Source organism: Suillus plorans, assembly GCF_016647745.1.
Source record: "Suillus plorans strain S12 chromosome Unknown HD556scaffold_64, whole genome shotgun sequence".
NCBI lineage: Eukaryota > Fungi > Basidiomycota > Agaricomycetes > Boletales > Suillaceae > Suillus > Suillus plorans.
Window position 1 is genome coordinate 84780 of NW_024537448.1, and position 27907 is coordinate 112686.

The window sequence follows — 27907 nt, forward strand, 5'->3', positions numbered from 1 at the left end:
AGTGACACGAAAAGGTACGCGCAGGAGCAGTGAATGTTAACTTTGGCTTATGGATAGCGAGGAAATATGCTTACTGAGAGTCTCCTCAACCTGAAGTAGACAGGCTTCCATGATTCACTGTATGTACTGTGACGGCATCTGCAGTCAAATAAGACCAGAAATATGACTTGTCGCAAATGAGTGTTGTTGTCGTTCCTGAGTCGAGGATCATGTTGAAGCCTGAAGCCACAAGGTATGATAGCGCTGCAGCATCTGCAGGAGTGCTGTCTGGAATCTCACTAATGACGGCACAAGAAAGGTCCACGAGGAAGGTATCTGCTGCTGTCCCTATACCTGCAAATGCTGCTATTGTAGGAGATGCAGTATTAGGCGTAGGAGTGGGTGCAACAACAACAGCTGCAGTCTCCTTCTTCTTGTGTTTCATCCAAGGAGCTTGACCCTCCATCCCACTGCCCTTTGTGTAGCAATATGCATGATCATGGTCTCCTTTATTGCATCCAACAGTCATACAGAATATCCCCTCTGGATTGTGCCTATGTTTGCAAAGACCAGTGATTGAATTAATGTTGCCACCCGAAGAGTGTGACGTAGATGATGTTGCCACATTGGCATATTCCGACCCAGGAGCCCCCCCCGCTAATACTCTCTCATCAATCACTCTTGCCGCTTCTGCTGAAATATGTGAGACACAGATGTCAAACGCTGAGGGTGTGGGAACTACAGGTGCAGTGACTGCAGCAGCAGCGCCCACTGTGGCAGCTGCGACAGGTGGTGCAGTGATTGTAGGTAGGGTGATGGTCATGAACCCCTTGAATTGCAGCCAAGTGCCTGAATGTGGAAGGCCCCGAAGGAGTTGAAAGACTGCTTCAGCATCAGTATACACAGTGCCCATGCAAAGTAAGTGTTCGCGAAGGACAGAGTGCTGTCCAACGTAGTTGGAAGCATCTGCGGTGTCCTTCATGTGTAGCATGTAGAGGTTCTGACAGATTACATGCTGTGAGCCCATGTTGGTACGTCTGAAATGATCTTCCAGTGTTTTCCAGGCATTGCAAGCGGAGACTTTGTGACTTGTTGATATGAGTTGTTGTACTGATATGGACAAACAACGAGTGATTATAGCCTTTGCCTTGAGATCGTTGATAAGTCATTCACAAATGGCAGTTGTCTCAGCAGCAGTGGGCAGAAGAGGGTCCATGGGCACAGGTTGATACGACGCACTGCCCAGGACATCTTCGGGATCAACGGTGTCGGTTATATGACACCATTGATCCTCAATTCCTAAAGTGTATGTAACTTCACATTTCCACGCGAAGTATGTGTCTGGTCCTGTCAGTTCCTGGATATGGTCCAGTTTCCCCATGTCGAAGGAATGATCTGAATACAAGATGAAAGTGAGATGTTAAAACAGTGGTGTGCGTGTAGGTAGATCATAGGATTTCATTAGAAATCGGGGCTCATAACCTGTAGGATCTAACAGACGGAAACACTCAGAGGTTTGGAACAAACGACTAATACTGTCGAGATACGCACCTAGGTTCGTCACACCGTCACACGCCTGGCGAATCGAACCTATTTTTCGTGACGGTCACACCAACTCTGAGGCCGTCGAACCTAAATTGTGACAAGTGGTAAAAACGCAAAAAAAACATCTAATGCATCCAAAAGTCTTTGTACTGAGTGTTCGCAACACGTCTGCGCTTGCCACGGCCCTCAGCCTCAACCTCTGTAGACCCATCAGCTGTAGATTGGAGCCCTATCATGTCATCCAGTACCCCTCGCTCATAGCTCTCCGACTCATTGTCCACCAGCAAATTACCCAAATCATCAGTGCTATAGCCATGAGGGACAGATGATTCACCCAATGCAATGTGTTGCAGAACCGTATCCACCGAAACATCGCTAGGATCAAGCTCGACATCTGCAGCATGCGTGAAGGGTGGCTCTACTTCTTCGTCGGCTTCGGGAGTCTTATATTGAGCCGTTTTGATGCGTTCCCAAGTCATGGTGTCGTTTTTTTGCACATCACGTAGTGCATGAAGCGCTTCACGACTGGTGAGGCTCTCGAACGAGAGATTGAATGTTGTACCAGCCTTACACTGAAAAAACGACTGCAGGAGTGTTTTAACATCCATGAGTAAAACGAGGACAATGCGAGTGACATACCTGTTTGACCACGTCAGGCTTGTTGATAGCATGGTAACCGTTGATGAGCCACTGTAAAGATCTATCACGGAGTGTGGGTAATGTTGTGTCGAGTCGGATGACATGTGCAGCTTCGTCTTTCTTCAGCAATGTCAGAGATTCCTCAACGATATCAGCATGTTGAGATCACTTGACGGCAAGCTTGAATGGGCGTTGGACGCCAACATCACATGGCTGAGCAATTCCGGTGCAGCCGCCAGGAACAAAGCGGTACTTGATCCATGGGTACTGCTGATCAAGCCAAGTGCGAAACTGCACAGACTTGTGTACTGACCAAACATCCAGCTGTAGGATACATTCCTGGTCATCAGGAGCCCCAACGAGCTCCTTCTGCCTTGTCCAGTAGGGAACTAGAATATTGCGAACATAATCGCACATGAGCTGGAATGTTGACCAATAGGTATCGGTGTTGGAGAAGCACAGCTCAAAGCCCAAGTCTTGTGCGTCCTTGAATTGTTGTGTGGTTTTCGAGGGGAGTGAACGAGCAGTTTTGCCACAATAGATGACCTGGAATGGAAGAGCATCCCCAGAGGCAGAGATGCCAACGAGCACAGTGAATGCTCGTTTTTCTTCCTGTCCAATCACTGCGACTTGCTTGGAACCAACTTCCTCGTAAGTAGCGGTGTTCGCAGGTTGATACACGATGTTGGTCTGGTCAATGTTGACATAGAAGGAAGCATCGAAGATCGCACAATCACGGATAGTTAAGGTCAGACGATAAAATTGGTCCAGACAGAGTTGATCAGCATTGGAAGGGGTCTTTTGTGCAGCGCGAGTGGCACGACGGAATGTCCAATTGAGAGTTCGATGTACGAATTTCTTGACCCAAGACTCAGTACATCGAAATTTTGAGCCATCCTTGGCGGTGGCCTCGAAGATTTCTGGGCAAGAGACAGTGATGCGAGCAATGATTACACCACGACAACGCATTGTATCCAAAGCCACGCCAACTGCACGCAGAGCACGGAGATCTTCGATGATGGTCTTCGTGACTTCAGGATACTTTGCAAGGATGCCTGGTGGTGTTGCAGTCGTCAAGGGAAGGTTGCCCTTTTGAACACGAGCGAGGACACTGGCACGCCATACTGGCCGTGTCCCACTTTGGTCAATCCACCTTCCTATAACTTGGGCAGAAATACCATGAAAGCGGGAGGGATCGACTCGCTTAAGCTCGCGCTCAATCTCAATCGGTGACATTCCATAGCCGACACGAATGGCAGCTGTTTCGATGGTCGGCCATAAAAGAGGGCTCTGCCAGTTGACATGACGAGCCTCTGTGTCCTCCCGCTTGCGCTTCCGGCCCGAGTTACATTTTTGCATGCTGCGAGCATGCCTTCGCAATTGACGGTATGGACGTGAAGCCTCAGCAATGGTGACTGCTAGCGGTTGGGGAGTATGATCATGAAGAACAGATTCTACGGTGGGTTTCTGATGACAGGCCACGTGAGACATAAAGCACGGCGATAGGAATGAAAGTTATGCTTACCTGCTTGGCATCTTTTTCACGGGCTCGCTGTTTTCTCTTACGTTCAGCTGCCATTTCACGCTTTCGAGCAGCCTTCTCAAACACATCGAACTTTTCCTGGCAACGGGCCTGCTCCTGCTGATCCCGGTCCTTGAGCTCCCGAGTGGAAGGCTTCCAGGCAAGCTTTAAATGCTCATCGCGTGAAACCGTCAAGAAAAACTTGAACAGACCGGTGCTCAGATCTGCGTTGGTGGCACGGAGGTTGAGTTTTGGTTTTTGCTGTGGATGATGCGTAGGCAGAGTTGGGGGGGATGGTAGCTGAGTTTCTTGTATCTCGACATCATCACTGTCTGAATATGAGCTGTCATTTGGGTCGTCGTTGGGATCGGAGAGCTGCAACACATGAAGAGTGAGTCTCAGATTTGCGTCACCGGGAATGAGATATCCATACCTCGAGGTGATCATAAACGATATTAAGAAATTCCTCCATACGGAGGGAAAAAGCTCTATTGGCAGTGAACAACGGATCTTGAAACAAGGCATGCTTGATAGTGTTTAGAGCTGCGATACCACATGAGAACGAGTCGAGCTGTTTGCCGTGCTGGAGTGTGGTCGCCCGGTTGAATTTGGCAAAACCATGATAGCCCAGCCAACGATGTATGGCATCAATGTCTTCGTTAGGCCAACTCCAGCCAAGGGAGTCGGCATAGGAGATGCTTTGGTTTGTAGCATCGACCTCGATAACAGCCCAATGAACATTGTCGATATTGATGGGAAGGAGGATACGATGAAGTGCACCCTCGCGTAATGCAGAGCCAATGGTACGAAGGTGAACAAAAGCCTTGTCCGTCTCGTAGCTCTTCCACCGTTTATCGCTAAGCCAAAGGATATCTGCAAAGTCAAGAGATTCGACCGAAACAGACTGGAGGTCTTCATCCTCTGATGCTTGCATATGCTGGACCACTACAGCAATCATGCTGTCCAAAACACGACCGTGAATTGGACATGATCCTAACAGCGGTTGGAGCTCGGTGCTCCTCAGATCTGTCTGAGCACCGAATCCCTTGAGAGGGGCATCCCATGGAAGGCTCTCTAAGACATCTAGAACCTCGTCAATAATTTCCAACTCTTGTCCGTCAGTAGGAACAACATCAAATCTGTCGTAGACCCAGTCATGGGATGCGCGCCAATCACGCTGATTCTCGAGTGCATGCGACATAGCAACCCAGTATGACATGACCCACATTGGAAGCGGGTCATTGGGGAATGAAGGATGGATCACTGATTTATCTCCATCTCGAAATGCACCTCTAGCACGATTGCGAAGGGACGAGGCTGTTTGAAATGGCGGAACAGGTCGTGAAACAAAGTCCGTGGGCAACTGGAGCGAAGGGGACTGTTTGGAAAAAAACAATTCTAGCAGCTGAAGCGCTGTTTTCTAACACTGTAGGCAGGTTGATAAGCAGTAATGCAGCGACGGAAAGGCTGCCCGAAGGAGCAATTGAGAACTGTGCAGGCACAGATAACACATCCTGGAATTTAGCCTCTGAGGCAACATGGAGATCAGGCATGGTGTGGAAAACTTGGACGGGAAATGTTTCAGACCATGTCCATCTCGTGGACTGAGCTATGGCTCGCTCGCCAAACATTGGAGGATCCACACTGACAAGACTTTACCATAACATAGCGAGAAGACATTGCCATGTTGCCAGACGGAAGTCAAATTAGAGACGAAGCTCTTGAGGTGAGCATCTCCAGCCGCGGGTCATGAGGATCACCGCGGCCCCTTAGCGCTGCATGTATACAAGGGAATGTGTCTACCCCAACATTGGTCGTCGAACCTAAGCGCAGTGTGTCACGCGTCACACCCCCCTGCGAACCTTCGAACCTAATGTTCATTTGGTCACACCCAGATTCGGTCGAACCTAGGTGCGTATCTCGACAGTATTATTAATACCTAACAGACGGAAACGCTGAAGAATCTATGGTAAGACACGGCGGGATAACGAGAGAGTAGGAAAACATACCTCAGAGGTTTGGAACAAACGACTGAGGTATGGAAGAGCGGAATAGAAACAATATATAGACTGACACACGTGACAGAACAGAAAAAGGAAATGCGTATGAGAAGACGACGTCATGACCGTGATTCAACAAATGGAACTGATGAGCTCGTCATAACTTACGCCGTCACACGAATCTGGTGAGGTCAGCGAATCCCGGCTCGAAAAGGTAGTCGATCGGTGTCCCGTGCCCTCGCGTGGCATTTTGGCTGAGCGCCACCGTAAATTTCTCGACATAGTAAGTAATGATTTTACTAATTGGCCGCTAGGAATTGGACACACTATAAGGTGAGTACAAGGGTTTGTCGTAAAGCTTGCGTTTCAGTGGTGCCAGCATGCTCTTATCGTACCGGCACTACTAGTCCTCTTTCTGACATTCCTGTTATCCATGAACCATCTATAAGATCATACGTGACTTGCCATACAATTGTCAACTCGTGCATCTGACATTTTACCCCCATGGCAGAAACACGGAGTACGAACCTGTCACCTATAGAGGTCCAGGATGTGGAGTTTCATACTGATACCCAACCGCATTCCCCCAGTTCCATATTGCCAAATGAACCTATTAAGCTTGATATAGAGCATGCCGTGGTTGAGGATGATCCTCGAATATGGTCAAATACGAAGAAGGTGAGTCCTTCCATCCTACACGATATTTAAGTAGAAATTGATTGAACACAACTACAGACTGCTATATTATTCATTATATCTGGTGCCTCGGTTGTTTCGGGTTTGGGGTGTAACATACAAAACCGTAGGTTGCGTCTGTGATCCTGTTGTGTCAAATATCGGTTGAACGGTCAGGGAACAGCCGCCAATGCTCAAATTGAGCAGCAGCTACACGCCAGCAGCGGAGATATCAGCCTGAGTATATCTCTGTTCATTCTGGTTCAAGGCAATTTTCCTATCATTTGGAGTGCGATTAGCGAGATAAAGGGCCGCAAGGTTTGTATCTATAGTTGCCCTTAGAGCGTCATTTGTTAATGAGCGAACCTAGCTCGTGTACCTTTGTTCCGTTGGGCTTTTCATAATTGGATCTGCAATCGTGGCCGTGTCAAGGACTATTGGTTTGATGATTGGCATGCGAATCGTGCAAGCCGCAGGGTGGGACAGTTCCTCAATCATTCGTGTCCGTGCTCACTTTGAGTAGGTCAAGCGCAATTTTCAGTATGGGAACTGCCACTCTGGCCGATATATACGAGCCACATCAACGAGGTACAATGATGGGTATCTACTACTCTGCACCTCTCCTCGGTCCCTCGTTAGGACCAATTTTTGGTGGTGCACTCACACAGGGCCTTAGCTGGCGGGCAGTTTTCTGGCTCTTGGTCATCTTGGGAGGTATAATCTTTTCGGCATTTCTTGTCTTGTTCAAGGATACCTTCAGGAAGGAAAGGAGTGTGGTTTACCAGAACGTATTGAATTCGAGACTCCGAAAGCAGCAGTCATCGGAAGCGAAGGACGAGTCGCAAAATATTTCAAGATCAAAAGCGGGTGGAGAAAATAAGACGACTTCGAAAGATATCGAAGCACAGCGGCCGGTTATACCATCAGCCATTAAAGACATGAGACTGTCCATGGCTGATGTCAACCCTTTCCCTCCATACTTCTCGATTGTCAGCCGCAAGAACAACCTGCTTATCTTGATAGCATCAGGTGCGTGCCCTCATTTCTTGCTGAAACCCTATTTTTATGCCCTCTCGCGCCAGCCTTAACATTTGCGTTTAGCTTTAGTATTGCGTATACATGCGCAAGAACATTGTCAGTGTATTATGATTATGATGCATTGAAGACCGGCCTTGTTTTGCTTGTCTATGGTGTCGGTAAGTGAATTACAAGCATTGGGAACACCTGCCTGACGCATCTACTTGTCGCAGGCTCAGTAGCAGGCAGCATATCGGGTGGTTATTGGTCCGATAGGACACTTGCTCGGCTAAAGGCCGAAAATGGAGGGGTCAGCTTTCCAGAGGTGAACGTCGAACTACTAGCACTGACTCAGCAGATGGCTGATGCAAATTCATTCAGATGCGCCTCGAGAGCACGAAAATCGCCATGTTGTGGTCACCTCTGTCTGTGATTGGATACGCCTGGGTGTGCCAAGAACGAGTCCATGTTGCCGCTGTGTGTGTGATGCTGTTCCTCACTGGATTTTTATCCGTGTACGTTCACTGAGTTTTTACATTGTATTTTACTTCTCATCCACGATAGATGGATCTACGCAAGCACACTGGCATACCTTGTTGATGCAAACACTGGTCGCTCATCAATGGCAGTAGCAGCAAATAGTTCTTTCCGTGGTCTGTTTGCTTTTGTCGCTGCCGAGATTGCGGTTCCTTTACAAGTGAGTCAGGGTCATAACAGTTTGCAGAAGGCCAAATCTGACGTTAGTTTAGGATACTATTGGTGACGGTGGTCTGTATACTCTCTGGGCAGGTTTGATGGTTGCCGTCGAGTGCATGATCCTGCTGGTGTTGTACAAAGGCAGGAAGTGGAGAGAAGCCAGTGTGGAGCGGGAGAAGCAGACACTGGATGCCAAGTAAGGTTTAGACGATCACACGTCCAACCGACCCTGATTGAATACTGAGGGGCAGGAAGTAATAGAAAGGTCAGAATTCGATGACCGTAAGTATCAGTAGCCTGAGGTATCGCTATATATGCAGAATCGATTTAAGCCGATTATCGATGTACGTTAATCGATCCACAGTAACCGGAGATCCTATTCTTGGGGGTGAAATGTGACCACCTCGTTCGGAAAGTCATCATCTTCCCTCCCTCAAAATGTACAAAGACTTGGTCCGAGAATGGACTCGTAGTCCGCACAGAATGCGACTCCTTTATCAACTGTCTCCAACATTTTTGCTCTGAGAGCGGTTCCTTCAAGCTCACTCAAGCCATCATCTCAGGCTTCCCTATAATATACTCAAACATTACGACGTCGTCTGGTTGCAGCGTTCCAGCTCAACGCAGTCGAATGTGCTCGGGTTCTTCGTGGATGCTTCGACTTCCTTTGGAATTGTCATCTTAGCCGATGCGGCTGCTAGCTCTGTTGGACCGACAGACTCCGTTGGTCTGATTGTAGTCCAACTTTCCTTTCTAGTAATAAACAAAACACATGTAAATAGGACTTTTGTGTACTAACGGCTTCTCCGAGTCAACTCGGGAATATTACAGAATGTCGTCGATCGCCATTCAACCAAATACCGGGTAACTTCTAGAAGACACTCGTATCATCGTGAACATCACAGACATTCATTATATATTGTCACGGACATGTATATAAATGCTGGTTAGAGTCGCTCAGACTTCAGCAAACTCCTCCAACGTCAATCAATAACAACCACCAAAACACCTCTCCCGAAATCTATTATTTCTGCACTTAATCATGTCTTTAGTGCGCACATTTTACGATCCATTCACCGAGTTCGACAAGTTATTTGACGATGCTTTCAATGCTCATTTCCATCCCTCCCCTACCGTCAATGGACCGACGAACATATTAAAATGACATGGAAGACCATATATTGATAACAATCGCAACAATCTTCGACAATGTGGCAGGGGGGGTTACATAGCCTTATGTAGGAACAATGCATTTTTGAGATAATCAACCAAGTTGTCTTGTGTCCGATGAATCATCTTCTATTTAAATTGTCCTGTGAATGAAAGATGAGACTTAAGTCGATGAAGTAAGATGCGAGTCTGTAGTTATCAGGATGAGTGCAAAAGTTGCTAACTATCACTGGTGCGAGGCCCTTGTGTCTATTGGCGATAAGGACGAAAGAGGATGAAAGAGGACAGAAGAGTGCACCCACACGGTACGAGTCCCGGAGGATTAACCTCCGGGACATGCTATGAATTCTTATTTCCTTTCTTGACTCTTATCTAGGGATCAGCAGGGGTATGGGTAACCCCTGGGGGTCAGGGGTAAGGGTACTTGAGGGTAGGGGTATGGGTTTGGATTTGGAGACCCCTGTACCCCTGGACAATTGGTAGTACCCCTGGGCCTAGGCATAATACATCCCCAAATTGATTACCATAGGAGTGATTGATAAGTATAAAATTTTGAAGTTCTCAACAATATAATGGTTATTGGGCTTATTGTGATCTTATATTGTGAGCTAGCTCTTATTTGAGTATGATATAAGTAAAATACAATCAAAGGAAACATTTAAGTTAGTTTAGATGGTTCATAATGTATAAGATTTACTTGCCCATGGTTTGAGTCTCATCTACACACTTGGCTAGGACTCAAGAAGCATAAATTAAAGTCAGCCTACTATATCTTCTAGCCTAGATGGTGATAATACCCCTGTACCCTTGTGATACCCTTGTACCCTTATAATACCCCTGGGTTACCCCTGACCCTTGGTCTGAGGGGTAAGACCCTCCAGGGGTAGGGGTGTGGGTTGGGCTTATGATACCCAGGGGTTTACCCCTGCTGATCCCTACTCTTATCGACTCGTAGCACCTTCGACATCTTATATCACCCTCGTGTATCAGTCGCTTCTTTCCGTCTCGGACTTCTTGACATTCCTGTATTTAATCCCTTCCCCGTTTCTACTCTACCTCAGCGTTGCTTCACCGTCCGCTGAGGTATGATCACATTCTTGTCTCACTTATCATCTTGTTAATGTTAACATTTGTTCTAGACTTACTCCGTGTGTCTAGGTAGTTAATGATAGCGTTGCTTCACCGTCTGCTGAGACTTACTCCGTGTGTCTAGCTTCCTATAGGTTATGAGCCCTGAGCTCTGAACAAGCTCAGATCCAGGAAGCCGACCACTCACGTACGAACTCCAACGCTCACTGCGGATAAACATATACATCCACATCCACCATGGGGAAATACGACTTCATCACTGAATTGTCTGGTGCCGACAACTATCCTGCTTGGCGTCGCGCGGTTACTCTCGCCCTCCAAGGAGACGGACTTTGGAACCATTGCAGTTCCGGCACCGACCCCAATAACTATGCAGAATTTGCGTTAGTCATGCCTTCACCAGCTGTCGCTGGTTCTCCCACAGCTGCTGAAAAGCAAAGCGCGATTGAATGGATCAAGGAGGATGCGCAGGCCAAGGGCATCATATGCAGAAAGCTTTCTGCCGTTGTCCAAGGTATGCTCAGCGAGTCTTGGACTGCGAGGGAACAGTGGAACACCTTGGCGACTCATTTTGGACGGCTTGACGTCACGTCTCAATTTGAGCTTCGTGCACAATTGTTCGCTGAAAAACTTAAGGACCCTGACGACGCGCCCCGCTACATCAGCACGTTCGAAAATGCCAGACGTCGATTCGCGGAGATGGCCATCGTAGTGACCGAAGACGAGCTAGTATTCCTCCTTCTTCACGGCCTACCGCACACTCCAGACTGGCTCATCTTCAAACGTATGACAATGAGTTTGTACAGCACTCCCTCACCTGTGGCGTCTACTTCCTCCACCACAGCCTCAGTTGCTGCTACCACTATGAAGATGACTTTCTCCACAGTACTGACGTCCCTCTCTGAAGAGGCTAATCGTCTGCGGGGAGAACATAAGTTAAATGGTCCAGGATCCGAATACGCCAACGTTATGTCGTTTAAGTCATTCTCGGACGGAAAGACAAACCCTAAGACAGGTGTTCGCATTCACAAGTATAACCCCAAGGGGGTGAGCTGTGACAATCCTCTATGCACCGGACTTCCACGTTCACTTACGCACGATCGAGAACATTGTTTCCAAACCGGTGGAGGCATGGAAGGACAAGGAGGTAACAGGAACCGGGACCGAAAGCCAAAGAAACAGGACGTTGCTGCAGCCGCTGATAGCAATATGGCTCCTCCCTCCAACCCTCCATCATACACTCCCGCTGAAAACAGTGCTGTCACTGACGAGTTTCGCAACCTCACATGTGCCCTTATAGAGGATCTCGAATCAGACCATGAATCCCTTCCTCAGTTCGACGACATCGCCTGCATTGCACGTCAGACCCTCTCCACTATACTTGATTCAGGAACTACCTCGAATCTCATTGCTGATTGTAGCTATTTCTGGACTTACGCTGAGAGCACTTGCGTAACGGTCAAGACCGCCAATCATGGCAATTTGGCAACTTCTGGGCGGGGGAATTGCGTAGCAGACTTAACGTTGGGTGGACGAACGTTCAGAATCACCTTCACAGACTGTTTGCATGCGCCCGGCGCCATGATCAATCTACTCTCTGTGGGGCACATGTTGAAGAAGAAGTGGTCTTGTAACTTCGAGCACTCACCAGCGCGTTGTCAGCTGAAGTGTCACGATGAGGTCTTAGGCGAAGTCCCCATGACTGGGAACTTATTCTTTGTCGACCTAAAATTCATCCGTCCGGACATCGCTTCACCGGCACACTTCGAACCCCTGCGAGAAATCTCCGCTTTCGTTCGCCTTCCTTTGTCGCTAGACCTGTGGCATGCCCGTATGGGGCACCCGGGCGGGGATGCCGTCAAACGACTCGAACGCATCGCTACTGGTGTCACATTCACCTCTACTGCCCCCCTTCAATGCTGCGAACCCTGCATCATGGCAAAACACCCACGCAAACCCTACCCCCCTTCGGAAGAACCTCGCACTGCACAAATGCTGGATCTTGTCCACGCGGACCTGTGTGGTCCGTTCCCCATAGCCACTCCTCATGGAAAACGTCACTTCATACTCTTTCTCGACGATCACACGAACTTACTGAACATTCAGCTTCTGGCCACCAAGGATCAGGCCCTAGATGCATGGCATTTGATCAAGGCCCATTGGGAAAATCACTCCGGACGTACGGTCAAGGTTTTTCATTCAGATAACGGTGGGGAGTTCTTAAGTGTTGCCTTCACTAAAGCACTCGTGGACTCAGGCGTAGAACACCAACTCTCAGTGCCGTATGCGCACCAGCAGAATGGAAAGGCCAAACGGGCCATTCGTACTATCGAGGGACGATTGTTTGCCATGTTGGAGGCAGCAGGTCTTCCAGCAAATCTATGGGGGGAAGCTGCATTGACGGCGTGCTATTTGTGGAATCGCAGTGCTTCGCGTGCCTTACCGTCTGACGTCACACCATTCGAAATGGCAAATGGCCGTAAGCCGGACCTTTCTCATATCCGAGTGTTCGGCTCACGATGCTTCGCCCGAATTCCCTCCGAGTTGCAGACCAAACTTGGCCCACACTCACGTCCTGCCATGTTCGTCGGGTACCCAGAAGGTACCAAGGGCTACTGGTTGCGAGACGCTAATGGCACTTTCTTTGTGGCTAGGGATGTTATCTTCGATGAGTGTTTGCCCAGCATTCAACCCTTGGCTGATTCTGACTCCGACGAGGACGACTCACAGCCTCGTGTGCCTTCAACGTCCCCACGTTCCCTTCCCCCTTCCGCCATGCCTCCTCTCATCAATCTCCCTCCGCAGGACTCAGCCATTGTTCCTCGTCGTTCAGGCAGGGCGACAGTCAAGACACCAGCCGGACAGGCCTTTGCCGAAGGGATTGCCGTTACCAAGGCACGGCTCGCACAACTGCGCGAGTCTCGCACGTCACGAGCTGCTGAGCCCGCTTCACTGTTGAGTGAGGGGGTGCCAGAGGAGGAAGGAGAAATGGGTCAGAAGGTGGTAGAGGAGAATTTAGAAGATATAGAGCCGAATGTTGACATCCCCGAAGCCTACGCAAACGTCATGATAGAAGAACATGCGCACATTACCATTCGCAGCGACCGTAAATGGAATCCCAACGATCCTGGCTATGACATGGCCATTCCCCCAGCTACATACGATGAGGCCATGCTACGTACTGATCGAGACGAATGGTTCGCCGCCATGAAGAAAGAACTCGGCATAATGGACGAGATGCGTGTCTACAAGCTCTCTCCCCTTCCAGAAGGACGCAAGGCTATCGGTAATCGATGGGTTCTAGAGTTTAAAGAAGATAATAAGGGAGGATCGGTTTATAAGGCATGTCTTGTCGCACAAGGATTTTCTCAAATACCTGGGGTCGATTTCGGTGCAACGTTTGCACCGGTGCTGAAAACTGCTTCACTACGCCTCATAGCTGCTCTGGCTTGCAAGAACGACTGGGAGCTTCACTCATTCGACGCCACACGTGCCTTTCTCTGGGGGGTACTCAAGGAGGAAATATACATGCGTCAGCCCAAAGGATTTGAAGAAGGAGACTGGAGGGTGTTGGTTTGGCGAATGCTTCGGACGATCTACGGATTGAAGCAGTCCGCGATGGAATGGTACGAACAGGTTCGGGACATCATGGAGGAGTTGGGCTTCTCTCGCTGTGCTGTCGATTACGCAGTATTCCTTTTTGACAGCAGCGCTTCTGGGACTCACATAGTCTGCATAATCGGCTTCCACGTAGACGATGGGCTGGGTACATCCAACAATCCTGCTTTCCTGACCTGGGTCAAGCAGAAGATTCACCACCGCTTCGGTATCAAGGACATGGGGCCAGTCACCAAGTTCATCGGCATTCAGTTCGAACGCAGTCGAAGCAGCCGTGAGCTTTGGCTGCACCAAGGCAAGTACATCACCTACTTGCTCGAAGAATATAACCTGCTCGACTGTAATCCCGTCCGCCTCCCACTCGACCCACATCATCCGTTTGGAAAACCTGACGACTCACATACCATCATCCCCAACCTCCCAACACTTTTCCGCAAGCTCGTCGGAGAGCTACTCTACCTCGCAATCTGCACTCGCCCTGACATATCCTTCGCCGTGAACTCGCTCGCACAACATAACACCAAACCATTGCCTGCTCATTACGCCGCCGCAAAGCGACTGCTTCGTTACCTTTCCGGAACCATCAATCTCCGCTTGCACTATGGGGGTGTCAACGTAAACGAGGGCTTACACGCATTTTGTGACGCTGACTGGGCAGGCTCCCCCATTGATCATTTGTCGATTTCGGGTTATGTGTGGTTTTACGCCGGTGGGGTCATTGCTCACGTCTCTAAGAAACAATCAACCCACGCTCTCTCCTCCACCGAAGCTGAGTATATGGCGGTGACTCACGTCCTTCAGGAAGGCCTTTGGATCAAATCACTCATCATCGAACTACACATTCACATCCCTTCCCCCATCCACGTATTCATGGACAACACAGGCGCCATTTCATTGTCGACCGAAGCCCGGAATCATATTCGATCCAAGCATATAGACGTGCGCTATCACTTCATACGTGAGCATATCGAGAAGGGTACGTTCCTGCTCAAGTGGGTCCCCTCCCACAAAAACACCGCAGATATTTTTACGAAGGCGCTGCCGCGTCCCCTTTTTGAGAAACACTTACCGGGTCTTCACCTGATGTCTAGGTGAGGGGGTGTATTGGCGATAAGGACGAAAGAGGATGAAAGAGGACAGAAGAGTGCACCCACACGGTACGAGTCCCGGAGGATTAACCTCCGGGACATGCTATGAATTCTTATTTCCTTTCTTGACTCTTATCGACTCGTAGCACCTTCGACATCTTATATCACCCTCGTGTATCAGTCGCTTCTTTCCGTCTCGGACTCGCTTCTCTCCGTCTCGGACTTCTTGACATTCCTGTATTTAATCCCTTCCCCGTTTCCACTCTACCTCAGCGTTGCTTCACCGTCCGCTGAGGTATGATCACATTCTTGTCTCACTTATCATCCTGTTAATGTTAACATTTGTTCTAGACTTACTCCGTGTGTCTAGGTACTTAATGATAGCGTTGCTTCACCGTCTGCTGAGACTTACTCCATGTGTCTAGCTTCCTATAGTGTCATGCGACAATCTGCAGAACGATATACCTGGCGCGAAGGCTGTGATTCTTCATATGTTTTTGGAATTGCTGCTGTGAGTATTTGCATAATAAGAAAATGCCAAGTTCACATTTGACAACCTATTCATTTGGCAAAACACAGGGCCCTTGACTCCCACACATTATGAACTTGCTTGAACTGACTGAGATGTTCATCATATGCTTCAGATGGAGTCCTGTGTGTATGTCACATCATATCCAACATCAGGGAATTTTGTCAACAATGGTATACCAGCACAGCTTAGAAGAGTACACTTAGCTTATGACACTGGAAGCTCTAAATAATCTTGCTTGTGACGTCCAATCTTCACAATCAGTGGATTGCGTGAGTATTTGTAAGCTGCCGGTCTAGCTGCTGAATCAAACAAAATATTGTGATGACCGCTCAATTATCTGCTAAACAATACAAAAGTTAGATTTCCTTCGTCAAAAACACAATCCGCAAACTCTAACATGACAGGTGCACTTGGTGGATGGGGGAACTGTGGTTCGCATTAGCACAGCAAAATCAATGTCAGCTAATAGGACCAACACCGAAGAAAATGTCTGATGTGAAAATACATACTTCTCATGTTCTGTCTGAGCAACAACAGAGCATTCAACTGAAATGAGAGATACGCTACATGCTAAAGCCAAACTGCAAGACTGTCAGGTTGGTGCTAGTTCTGAACAAGATTGGAATATTCTTCTGATGGGAAGCCTGGACACAATGATCATGAAGTCGCATGGTTCTGGAATAAGCTTCGCAGAGCAAGACAGTTGGTTCAGATCAACCTCGGCAAAGACAAAAAATGATAATAACAACTATTCGTCCGGCCCACTCACATGCTGGATACAACACATTTTGTTTTGCAGAATGATTTGCCCTTTGGAGACTGAATGACAAGATGATGGAGTTGTGAGAAGGTGATGAGGTATGTTCAGAATTTCATTCAGGTCAATCCACATCAGCAAAACCTTCCCATGTAAACTTAGAGCTATTTAGACAAATTTTTGAAAGCTGTCAAAATTAATGCTAATTAGCTCTAGGAACTATAGTCTAGCACAAGTTAATGACAATTGTCCACAACTAACACAATGTTACAAAGTCATGTCTGTCTAAGCACAGATTTACAAAGAATATTTGATACTATTTGTAGGTAAACATGATATTCAATGGTACTGTTCATTATAAGTTCTACATAATGTAAGGATGCGGCGATTTTGAAATTATAATGGGTGAGAGCATGGGAAATTTTAGTAGTAGGAAAAGAAGTATCACACATATGAACACATATAAATGTTAAAAATTAGCAATTATAAAAATATAAAAAAATGATCCTGAAAAAAAGACAAACTCAACAAGAAAGTGGTCTGTGAACAGCAAGCTTGAACAACTTTGATCAGCATGGCTCAAACTCGAAGGAGGATCTACAGACTCACATCTTGCGAACAGTGGGCGACAACTTGGATCAGCATGCTGGAGCTCGAAGGAGGACGACAAGGCGCTTCATCTGTGGGACTTGAAGACAACAGGTGTTGTGTGGAGGGGCATAGTGTGTTAAGTTGATAGCGGCAGTAAGTCAAATATTTGCCTATGTTTGTTTATTCCCACACTCACATGACTTTTAGTTCAAGTTCAACGCTTGACGTTCAACGTTCCTGTCTGCACTTGTACATTCTCACTGTGTGTACCTGGCACAGGTATGTTTTTTTTCATTCTTTTTCATTCTTAACTCTAACCATCTATTGCACTTTACAGGGAAGCACTGGCTGCTGGCTTTGCACTCGGTCGGTCACACAGATCGGTCCACATTATTCAGCAACCTGGTGCGCAATGATTTTTTATTTGAGCCATGTTCTTTCTATTTAAACAAAACTATTCTAGGATGATCTCCATCTTCTTCAAAGGAAGAGCCTTCCGAAGTGAGTGCGTTAATTCTTGTTTGAGCAAGACCCATGCTGATCCAAGTCATTACTCACCATTTGCAGTGAGTGTGTTGATCCTCGTTCGAGCAAGACCCATGCTGATCCCATCCTCTCATGTCCATCTCTCACATTTTTGTACTTATAGCAGTGCGATCATTTGTTTTGCTCACATGTACTGTACTATTAGAATACCCCATTTTAATGATCATTAATTGGTTGTGAAAAATCTCTAGTGTCAAGTAAAAATGTCAAAAAGTCTTCACCAGTGGTGTCTAAGTCTGCCCAGACTGTTCTAATTTTCTTAGAATAGTGATAGGCTTTCATTAATTGAAATGAGGTAAAATAGCACTGGCTAATCTTCTAATCTGTCCAATTATGATAACTTTCTCTAACTTTCTTTAACTAGATCTAATTTTACTAATTTTGCACGGGAGGGTTTTCCTGATGCGTCTGTGGCTTCCACACAATGTGGTATCTTGAATGAGTTGCATGTTTTAACAAAGAGGACAGATTATTACCAGGAGAGACACATTATCCATTACCTTTACTTTCTGCTGGAATATATCTTGGTATGTCTATGTCTGCCGCAGTTCTATCACTCACAATTATGTGTCTCTCATGTCTGGGATTGTTAACTGATGTTCTTCAGGTGGTGACTGCGGGTGGCTTTCTCCACCAAGAGCATTTTACTGACACATATTTCCATGATTGGTGCTCCACACAGGCAGTGGAATATTCGTTATTGCAGTCGTGAATACAGTTATTTACATAGAAAGTGTCCCTATGACTTGGCCAGGTTGTAAGGAAAAATAAGTTCGATGGTTGATGGCATGCTGAACAGTGTGAACCCGTGTTACTATCCTCAGTGAACATTATACATGTACCAATTTGAAAACATGTTCAATCTTCATCATAAACCACAGATTGATTATATTAAAAGACGATAATACAGTAAAGTGTTTGTACGACAACGGAAGGTAAAACAATGATTAAGCCAGGCTAGTCTGAATCAAAAGCAGCATCCTCCAATGCCTTTCTCTGTTCTGCTAATGCCATGACGGACATCTTAGATACAACCTTGGGTGTAAGGTCCTCTTGATGGTTTGTTCTGAAAACCTTCCTAAACAGTTAGGTTAGATATATAACACACATGCTGCAACATAGTCAATACCTGGTCCACCATTCAAGAAGCGTATTCACCCTATGTCGTGCGACAGGTCCAGGGATGTCCTCGAAGAAATCTATGATGTTGTTGCAAAACACTTCATAGTCGAAGTCACCATCAATGGTGTGCCAAGATGAGACGCTGGATAGTGAAAAACAAACCTGCCAGACAGTAACTGTAAGCTAGCCGTAAACGGAGGGTAATTGTATCAACTGTCACCATCAGCCTCTTTTGCAGAGGATGGTGATGTAAAGGTGGCTTTGAAAGCCTAGTGATGTTACAAATTTATAAGTATTCACAACTATGACTGCAAGCGACTCACCTGAACCAGTATATTCGACCTAAAAAGACCTTGCTCAAGGTCCCTACTGTTAACTGAGTAGTTCTCATATACAAATAGCGGCCAAGAGTTTTCCGATATAATGTGATCTGAAGTTCTGTTGCAAATGCCGGCCTTCATGCTGCCCAAGCCTATTAATGCCATGTAATATTCAACAAAGATTGACACTCACCAGTCCTTACTCCAGTCCCACTCAGCAGGGCAGAGTAGCTTGCCACAGGTGTCATGTGCAAAGCTGCGCATTTGTTTGTCACCGGAGTTGAGTAGATGGGACGGATGAAAAGTTTCATTGACCCAGGTGGCAACCAAATCCTTTAGAGTGGACATATTGTCACCGTGGGCTGCATCCACTCCTCTTTTGATCTAAAAATTATCAGCGTGTGGTGCAAAAAGTTCAGCAAGTGAGAGCACACACCTTCTTCAGCACATCTTCGGTGTCATCAGAGTCAAGTTCTGCAAGTTTTTCATGGATCCACGGGAGAACTTGCGTCAATGCGATGTATCCATGCTGCAAGCAATTTTGGCTATATCATATAATTAAACACATTATAGAACAATGAAAAAAAAGACCTACTCTGCAGTGGAATCCTCCCAGCCCTCCTCGCATCTGCGATCATTCTCAGCAATTAAGTCTTCAATGTTATCATAGAGGACAACCATATGTCAGACTGCCTGGCCTTGAGAAATGTAGTAGGTGGTTTTTCTTTGAGGATCAATGAGTGAAATGTATATAGTAAGTAAGATGGGTGATGAACCTCTGCTTCGTTCCTCTTTCTTGCCTCATCACCTGCAACTCCTCTTCCAGAGCAGTGATACGACACTTGGCCCTTGCCTCTATGGAGGTGGGGACTGCACCAGAGAGTTCTGAAGGTGCGAGTGAGCGAGCTTTGCTGTGATGGTCATCCTCCGACACAGACATGGTAGAAGTGAGAGATGTTAAAGTGAATGTGATAAGTATAAAGAGTGATGAGTGAGAGACAAGTAAGAGAAATAATGAGAGATGGTGAGAGAATGGGAGAGAATATGCAGACAAGAAACCCCTCCTTTATAGTGTGCACACACGCTAAATGTCGAGATGTATCAGGTGAAATAACCCAATAAGGTCAATCAGCCTAAAGAGGATACGGGAGAGGGAACCAAAGAGCGGGTCTCATTGCTCAGAATATGGTATCATAACATGATATTAACTCAGCTTACTGGCTCTGCCACTAGCAATATAGATGAATCAGTACAAATAAAATCTACAAAAAACGAAGTTGTGAGAAGACATCCACACAACTGGTAAAAACCATGCACTGCGGGGTTGCCGATTCCAAAATCGGTGCAACACCCTTCTTTCATTCAGACCACGTCTCCAAACAAAGTTTTAAAGGTAAGGGAGGAGGGCACCAGAACTAGGTTATTATGGGCGAGATATAATCCAGGCAAGTTGTAATACTGCAGTGACCTCACACTGACTAGCCTGGAGTAGATGACCCTCACTTATGGACAGTCGTGTCCGCTTCTGTGGCTCTAAGACCTGGTGAGTGTGGCGGTTCCCATCGTTCACAGTGGCCGCTAGTCTGTGTGTATCCTTGTAGCACTACTGCCTGAAGGGGATTGCTTGTATGGTATAGATGTCTGGAGGAAGTGGAGCATGTAGTCTAATCAAATCTCCTGCGTCTGTAGCAGATATTCCGGGCATCGTGATTGTGGTCTATGGAAGGACAATCAACAAAACTCCTGAACAGTGATGGACTGAAGAGACAAACATGGTGGCTGTGTGCTGGGATCTCCATGATGCCATCCTCTAACCGAAATCGACTTTGCGGATGATGTTGGAAATCATGGTCTCAAGTTGCAGGTATGCGAACTATTGAAAAAAATCAGCCAAATTCACTTGAGCAAGCAGGTAATTATGCTCGCCAATGCATCTATGCCACCCAGCACTGAAGGGTTGGTACAGGTTCTCAGTGCCTTCACTTACAGCACCGAAATCTTCTCGCCATTCTCGTCGGAGTAAGTCTTGAACGCCTGAGCAGTAACACTCTCGGGATCATTTAACTGTGTCAGTCCCACTTTATGGGGGTTAGCCCAGATATGGTGGTTAACCTGGCTGCAACAGTAGAAGCAAGCTCATAGTAGCCCTTTGGGACGACATAAGCACTATCTTTGGAGGGAGTGGTGAGAGTCACCAGAATTGGGACATCAGAATGAACATAGTGTTATAATGCTGTGAATAGGCAGGGGAGCGTCTCAGGAATGATGGAATCAAGAACTGGAGGCTTGCGAGGTCATTGGGCATCTGGGTTGTTAAAGTAGTTGACTTGCTCCTAGTACTTAAAGTGCTTCCCTATAATAATAATGAGTGTATGTTAGCCATCGGTAATGAAAGACCTGCTGGACTTGGACATTGTGAGCAAGGCAAAGTAGACACCCAGGTTGCAAAACATCGGTCAGACCTAGATTTGTCCATCACATGATGCGTCAATTTAAGTATTATGCTGCTCATTTTAGCTGAAAAGAGCTGGATATAAGGAGAGTATATAAGCGCAAAGGGGGGGGGGGTATAATGAAAACAAAAATTCTAGTACTGGTATATGTAGATAGTAAGCTATGAATCAGAAATACAACATGTCGTCGTCGTCATCCTCATCTGCCTCCTCATTTATGTCCTCACCAACCTCCATCCCCTCATTGTCCAGGTCACTTTGGATGCTAGACTCTTCATCATCATCACACTCTGGCTCTTTATCTTCTTTGTCACCTTCATCTTCCTCCCCTCCTCCATCTCCACTGACACTGCAACAAGACTGAATATCGCTCTCCCGCTCGTTGTCCTCATTTGCTTCCAATCCTGCACTATCCATGAAGTCCGCATTGGCACAATCTCTCGCTAGTTTGCACAGAACAGTAGGATGTCCAATACTGTAGTGCATATAACACATAAACATGTCCTGGTTGACGAATATGAATGTTAACAGTCAGAGTGAGGACAAAAGGATGAAACAGTGCACTTACATGGCAACATAATAAGCTTCCCAGTCGTCCAATTCACCACATTGTTGTGCAAATGACTTTCCATGGTGAAGAGAGGTCATTCTGCAGTGAAAAGCAAATGCGGGAATCAGATGTGCGCTCCTAATGACCTGGCTGGGATCAAGAAAGCCAAATGCATTGCGATCAGAATCTTCGACAAACACAAGCTTTGGAAGTCAAGCGTAGCTCATCCCTGATTGGTGGTCGGTCAAGGGACACTATCCATCGGACATAAAGGACCTCAATTTGGTGCCTCTTTGTTGGACCTTTGATATTGAGCATTACATCCATGTTGTAAATGCCCAGAACATGGGCATACCAATATGGATGTCGGGGCCTTGTCTCCCCAGATAAGACCATGATGTCAGCGTACCTCTAAGGATTGATTGTATCATACTCGCACTGAAGGTTGTAAGTCATGTAACAAATCTGTCAAATGGAAGTATCATGCACCAGCAAAACTGATAATGTACATAACATACCTGCATTGTTTGGACAGAGTAGAGCCTGTTATTTGAGATTATGACCGAATTGCGCTTGGCATCTGTGAAAGTATGGTCACAATAGCTGACATGTAAGTTTCGAAGACGATATAATATATGGTCTTTGAGTTTGGGTATGAACTCCTGCATAATATTCCGAATAAGATGAACATCAGGAGAGCAATACCTACTGCGACAGCTGGATCATTATCATGATCTCGAAGAAAACTGAACAGATCCAATGGGTTATTGCGGCAAAGTGTTGGTATATAATGGTGATCCTTCAACCCGACAGGCAATTCAACCAGTGGCTGTTCTGTAGAGTGCAAATTATGTCCTGCCACTCGCCGAAGGACTTGACGACGATGTTCATGCTTAGCAAGTTGAGCTGGCATGTCGAGTTTGCTGATCAACAGATAGAATGCTTTAAGGGCTCTATGAGCCAACTCTCCCTGACCGGGAATCAATTGGAGTGTAAAGAAAACGTAGAGATTAATGTACGATTTGCGACATAAAAGAGTCTGTGGTCCCAAAGAGCTTGATTGAGTGTAGACAATCTCCCATAGCGTGAAACTTGTAAGTGTTCATGTTAAATTTCTTACCCTTTTGGCAACCACTCCCAGCATCTGCATTGTTGGCACCTGAGCATTCACGGGCAGCCTTGCACTCACAAGCAGCCCTTTCTTTTGGTAATTCTACTGTGGTGAAGGTGGCACATGTGAGATCTTGGAATTTCTGTAGCTGACAGGACAGCCTCTTGAACGTCTGATCTAAAACTGTTAAGGTGGTCTCGGAATGTAGCCTTAGTTTGGCGAGGGCGTGCCATTGGGCAAATCTGTACAGAAGTGTTTGTATGAGTGCATCATGGTCTTCTGGGAAAAGTCCTTCAAAGACTGGCATAGCACACTAAGAAGAATTTAGATAGCACATGTCGATAACTGAATGAATGAAACAAACCTGCAAAATGAATGTCCTCGAAGTCCCATGCTGCAAGCCCTTTCATTTTGGAGGTGTTGTTCACAAATTTGCGAATAACCCCATGACCATATGAAGAGACGTAGCGAAATCTAAATTAAACATTGTCACTTTGAGTCAGGAGAATGGCATAGGACAAACCTATTGTCAAGAGTTGCGACCAGCTGGTCACCGCCAGGAAGGGCATAAAGCAGACAGATGAGGTGTGTAAATAGTGCTTTCCATGTACCTAGTTCACAATTCGTGCATGAAATCTACAATGAGCATGTGAAAGGCATCAAATACGAAGGGTCCTAGTTTTTCTACAAATGCATTCTGGTTATGAATCAGGTACTTAGTAGTCATGAGAGGATGAACTCTGAAGACACTCACCACAGTCGGCACCCAGGATCCTTCACCAAGAGTCGACTGTACCTTTGAGCCATTGATGGTATTTCTCCTGCTATAGATGAAGCTGCAGGCCATGGTTACACTCTCCAGACAGTAAGCTCGAAGATTAGCGAGGCGATCTTGCAGGTCTCTAAACAGACCAAAGAGGTCAAATGAAGCCTTCGGCAGGAGACATTGTGGACATGGGCAAGAACCCATATGTATCTTTGATTGTAGCTATTAAAACCCTGATGAAATGATTGGTACGTCAATGGAAAAAATAAAAAAAATGAAGAGAACTTTTCTGGATAATCAGCTGAAGAAGTGAAAATACGTGGAAAGATCCTTCTATATACTCCATATGGGCACAAGAGCATCTGTATCCAGGAGATGATTCCAACATGCGTGAAACAAGTTGCACTGACAATGCTTATGAAGTGTTGCCATGCCACTTTTCAATATTCGATCTAAGGTGCTGAAGACATCTTTAACACTATCCGGAAGCTAAAAATTCAACGTGAGAGAGACAACAGTGCAAGAGGCAATTCACCTACAGAAAGGAAAAACCCACAAGATGACATGCGCTGGATTTGGGTGCTGAGCGTGCGTACTTCGTTAAATTTCCAAAGTATAAGTAAAGGGGCCACACTTTGGCCGTTCTGAATGTCGCAAGATGTGTTGCATCTGAAAAGAACATGAGTCTGGCAATGACATGGTCCAGCGAACAGCCAGGTTCTCTTGGCTGCCTATGTAAGTTATCCTGAGCATCTAACCAGGAGTACGAGGTGTAGAGCTCATCGAACACATGTTCTTGATGGCCATCTAGGGGATCTTTCCACATGCACTGAAAAGGGAACAGATGGTATGCACTAGCTTGGATATCAGCGAACACAGAACAAATCACAGCGACCAGCAGGCGATAGTGAAAGCCAGGGATGGTAAATGACCTGGACAAGTCCTCCTTTGACCTCACAGGTATCTCAATCGTGATATCTGTCTCCCGCCAGTCATCCAGAAAGGTGATAGTTCCCTTTCTGCTGTTATCGTCCAACACGTGGAGACTCCTCCTTACCAAAAATCCATCTAGATCCTTGGGATTGAAATCCTCTGCCTGGACCACATCTTTAACAAGACATAATACCTCTGCCTCTGATTTTTGATGGCTACCAGAATTCATCCATGTTATAAGATGGTAGATGGTCATGTTGGCGAAGGGATAGGGTGGTCCAGAGACCCCATGTGATGGGTCAAGTTCTTGAGTATTGTGCACTTTCACAATCATTGGACATGTTGTAGCTAATAGCGAGGATGGAATGAATTTGTTGGGCTCAAATGAGGGGCGCCTAGGGTATTTTCGACTGAGTCCAATCGCAGTGAACACCGTTTGAAGAGAGTCATGCAACATCAAAAGAACTCTTTGAATTCTGCGCTGTGGTGGATTGTGAATTTTTGGGAGAGTAGATGGGCTGTGTCCAGATGAATCAGAAAGGTTGGTATCTTCGTCGGCGGGCAGAAAGTCATTGAACGATCTTGGGACCATAAGCATGCATTGTGAGGGATGAGTTCCTTCAGTGACAAACTCCATATTATACGGGGGACCCGACCTACATAATACCTGGTATAAGACGGGCCAGCGGACTATGGGCCGATGTTATGTATATCCCTGATGTTGACGGATGGGCTGGGAGGGGTATTATTTCTGATGGAGATGGGTGGGCCCATCTGGGTAATATGTAGAGTAGGATGGAGATGTATATTATAGACAGCTGGGCTGAAGAGAGATGTAAGGCAAACACTATTATATAGACTAGTGGGCCGACGTACTGGAATTATTTTGTAGACAGGTGGGCCGAGGGAGCGGTAAAATATTTATTATATAGATGGGTGGGCCGAGAGTGCAGTAAAATATTTATTATATAGACAGGTGGGCCGACAGAGAGGGATGTTATATAGATGGGTGGGCTGAGGTAGTGAGATATTGTGTACATGGGGTGGGCCTGTATACATATCATATAGACATATGGGCCAAGGAATTGGTATACTATATAGAGATATAGGCTGAGGTAGTAATATATATTATATTGACAAGTGGGCCAAGGGAGTTATGATATACACAGGAGGGCATAGGTAAATGGGTAAAATAAAGACAACTGGGCTTAGATAGTTGGATAACAAATGAATCAGTGTGCAGATGTAGGCACCAGAGAATCGAACACATGGAGTACATACCCACTATATGAGTGCATATGCCTACCATCAACCACAGAAACTCAAAGCCTGCAGTTCAAAGCCCAAAACCCTGAATACACCATGTCTGACATACACTGATCACCAAGTCCCGAGTCCTGAATCCTGGTGTGCAACATATTTAGTTTTCTACCACAAATCACCGGGTCTCGAAATCCAAACACCCAAAACCCGAAGCTCAGGATTCAAGACTCAAAACTCGCAAAAATGTGTGAAATTTCAATTTTCCTTGGACATCTCACTGAGTTCCAAGTTCCAAGTGCTGGATGCCAAGTGCCGAGTGCCGAAGCTCGAAACTTGAAATCAGTGGAAAATGAAATCTCGCAACAATGTACACATGAAAATGTTTCATTTCCTTTGACAATTCACCGAGTGTCTTGTACTAACTCAGGGAATTGTGAAATTTCTATTCCTTGGACATTTCACTGAGTTCCGAGTTCCGAGTGCCAAAGCTCAAAACTCGGTACACAACACTCAGGGGATTGTGAAATTTCTATTTCCTTGGACATTTCACTGAGTTCCGAGTTTGGAGTGCTGAAGCTCGAAACTTGAAATCAGTGGAAAACAAAATCTCACAACAATGTACACATGAAGATGTTTCATTTCCTTTGACAATTCACCGAGTGTCTTGTACCAACCTGACAACACAGTCCAGGCTTCAGGCTTCAGGTTTCGGGGCTCAGTACACAACACTTGGGGAATTGTTTATGGAAATGAAACATGTTCATGTGTACATTGTTGCAAGATTTCATTTTCCACTGATTTCAAGTTTCAAGCTTCAGCACTCGGCACTTGGCACTCGGAACTCGGAACTCAGTGAAATGTCCAAGGAAATAGAAATTTCACACATTTTTGTGAGTTTCAAGTCTCGAATCCTGAGCTTCATGTTTCAGGTGTTTGGATTTCGAGACCCAGTGATTTGTGGTAGAAAACTGAGTTTGTATCTGGGTTGAAAAATAATGTTTTGCCAACTCGATGCAAATGAACAGTGGCGGCACAACTTCCTTGAATGGTCTTTTTTATTCTATGGACATCTGTGGACCCTCGGGTTCAACTTGGCTGTGCTCAAACATGAGACCCTCGATGGCAGGAGGATCCTTGAGTTTTGGAGGTGTGAGCTCCATCCCTGCCATCGACAGATCAATGAGAGAAGGAAGTGCTGATTCGGGGGGTGACATGGAAGGGGGGACTGGTTAATGAAGCAACAAAGATGTTGCATTGGCAGGGGGGTCCGGAAGTGGAAATGATGGGTGCTGGAGGATGATTTCTTGTGAAGACCTTCATGGAGGCATTGCAGGGTATCAATCTTACCATCCTGCTCTGCCACACGAGCCTCGAGAATTGCGATTCGAGCTGCACCATCCCAAATAGCCATTGCCATGGGCACATCGAGTGCCAAATGAGAAACTCCAGAGGTTGATGATGGAACTCCTACAAGTGGAAATGAGGTCAAATGGTCATAGAAAATTCGAGTGACATACGAGCTGGTGCAGGTATAGGTGCCTTGACGGCAGTGATGGTCTTGCTGCACCTGTCCCTGTAGAATTGATGTATCATTGACTACAATTATAAGGGAAGTCTGATACATGGATTACTGTAGTGCATAGATATCCATTATTATAGGACTGATATATCAGTGGAGGATCCCCCTAATCCTGTCAGGACCTTTCCACATTAATCTCAGACCCCTAATTATCCATTTTTGCCCCTTTGGTGGGGAAGTGTTCTATGATATTCAGAACATGTTTATGAGCATATATGAGTAGATTCCCATCTTTATTTGACCCCCTGAAGTATCCTACATTAATAGATATAGCACATATGCACAAAAACACAGAATATGTTCCCATTTAATTATTTCTAGGTGGACAGACTTGGAAAAATCCCAG

The 27907-nt window shown here is 46.2% G+C and overlaps 4 protein-coding genes across 4 annotated transcripts; 1 reads left to right on the top strand and 3 right to left on the bottom strand.

Moving 5' to 3' along the window:
- Positions 1–1649: 1649 nt before the first annotated feature.
- On the bottom strand, positions 1650–5238 carry HD556DRAFT_1447494 (uncharacterized protein; the record flags this gene model as incomplete). The annotated part of the gene is made up of 6 exons (XM_041307280.1): positions 1650–2108; positions 2164–2283; positions 2338–3630; positions 3689–4060; positions 4119–5063; positions 5113–5238. The coding sequence occupies 6 exons, from the start codon at positions 5236–5238 to the stop codon at positions 1650–1652; spliced, it is 3315 nt and encodes a 1104-aa protein (XP_041156003.1).
- Positions 5239–6189: 951 nt separating this feature from the next.
- HD556DRAFT_1496034 (MFS general substrate transporter) lies at positions 6190–8341 on the top strand (the record flags this gene model as incomplete). The annotated part of the gene is made up of 10 exons (XM_041308881.1): positions 6190–6363; positions 6421–6487; positions 6545–6678; positions 6731–6837; positions 6884–7389; positions 7443–7556; positions 7611–7702; positions 7759–7892; positions 7942–8074; positions 8127–8341. The coding sequence occupies 10 exons, from the start codon at positions 6190–6192 to the stop codon at positions 8271–8273; spliced, it is 1608 nt and encodes a 535-aa protein (XP_041156004.1). The 3' UTR covers positions 8274–8341.
- Positions 8342–18421: 10080 nt separating this feature from the next.
- Positions 18422–19587, bottom strand: HD556DRAFT_1447497 (uncharacterized protein; the record flags this gene model as incomplete). The annotated part of the gene is made up of 7 exons (XM_041307281.1): positions 18422–18542; positions 18594–18762; positions 18807–18855; positions 18910–19048; positions 19100–19290; positions 19343–19451; positions 19502–19587. 7 exons carry the CDS (start codon positions 19585–19587, stop codon positions 18422–18424), a joined length of 864 nt encoding a protein of 287 aa, XP_041156005.1.
- Positions 19588–27037: 7450 nt separating this feature from the next.
- On the bottom strand, positions 27038–27633 carry HD556DRAFT_1447500 (uncharacterized protein; the record flags this gene model as incomplete). Its single annotated transcript, XM_041307282.1, has 4 exons — positions 27038–27207; positions 27330–27449; positions 27500–27555; positions 27614–27633. The coding sequence occupies 4 exons, from the start codon at positions 27631–27633 to the stop codon at positions 27038–27040; spliced, it is 366 nt and encodes a 121-aa protein (XP_041156006.1).
- Between the last annotated feature and the right edge of the window lie 274 nt (positions 27634–27907).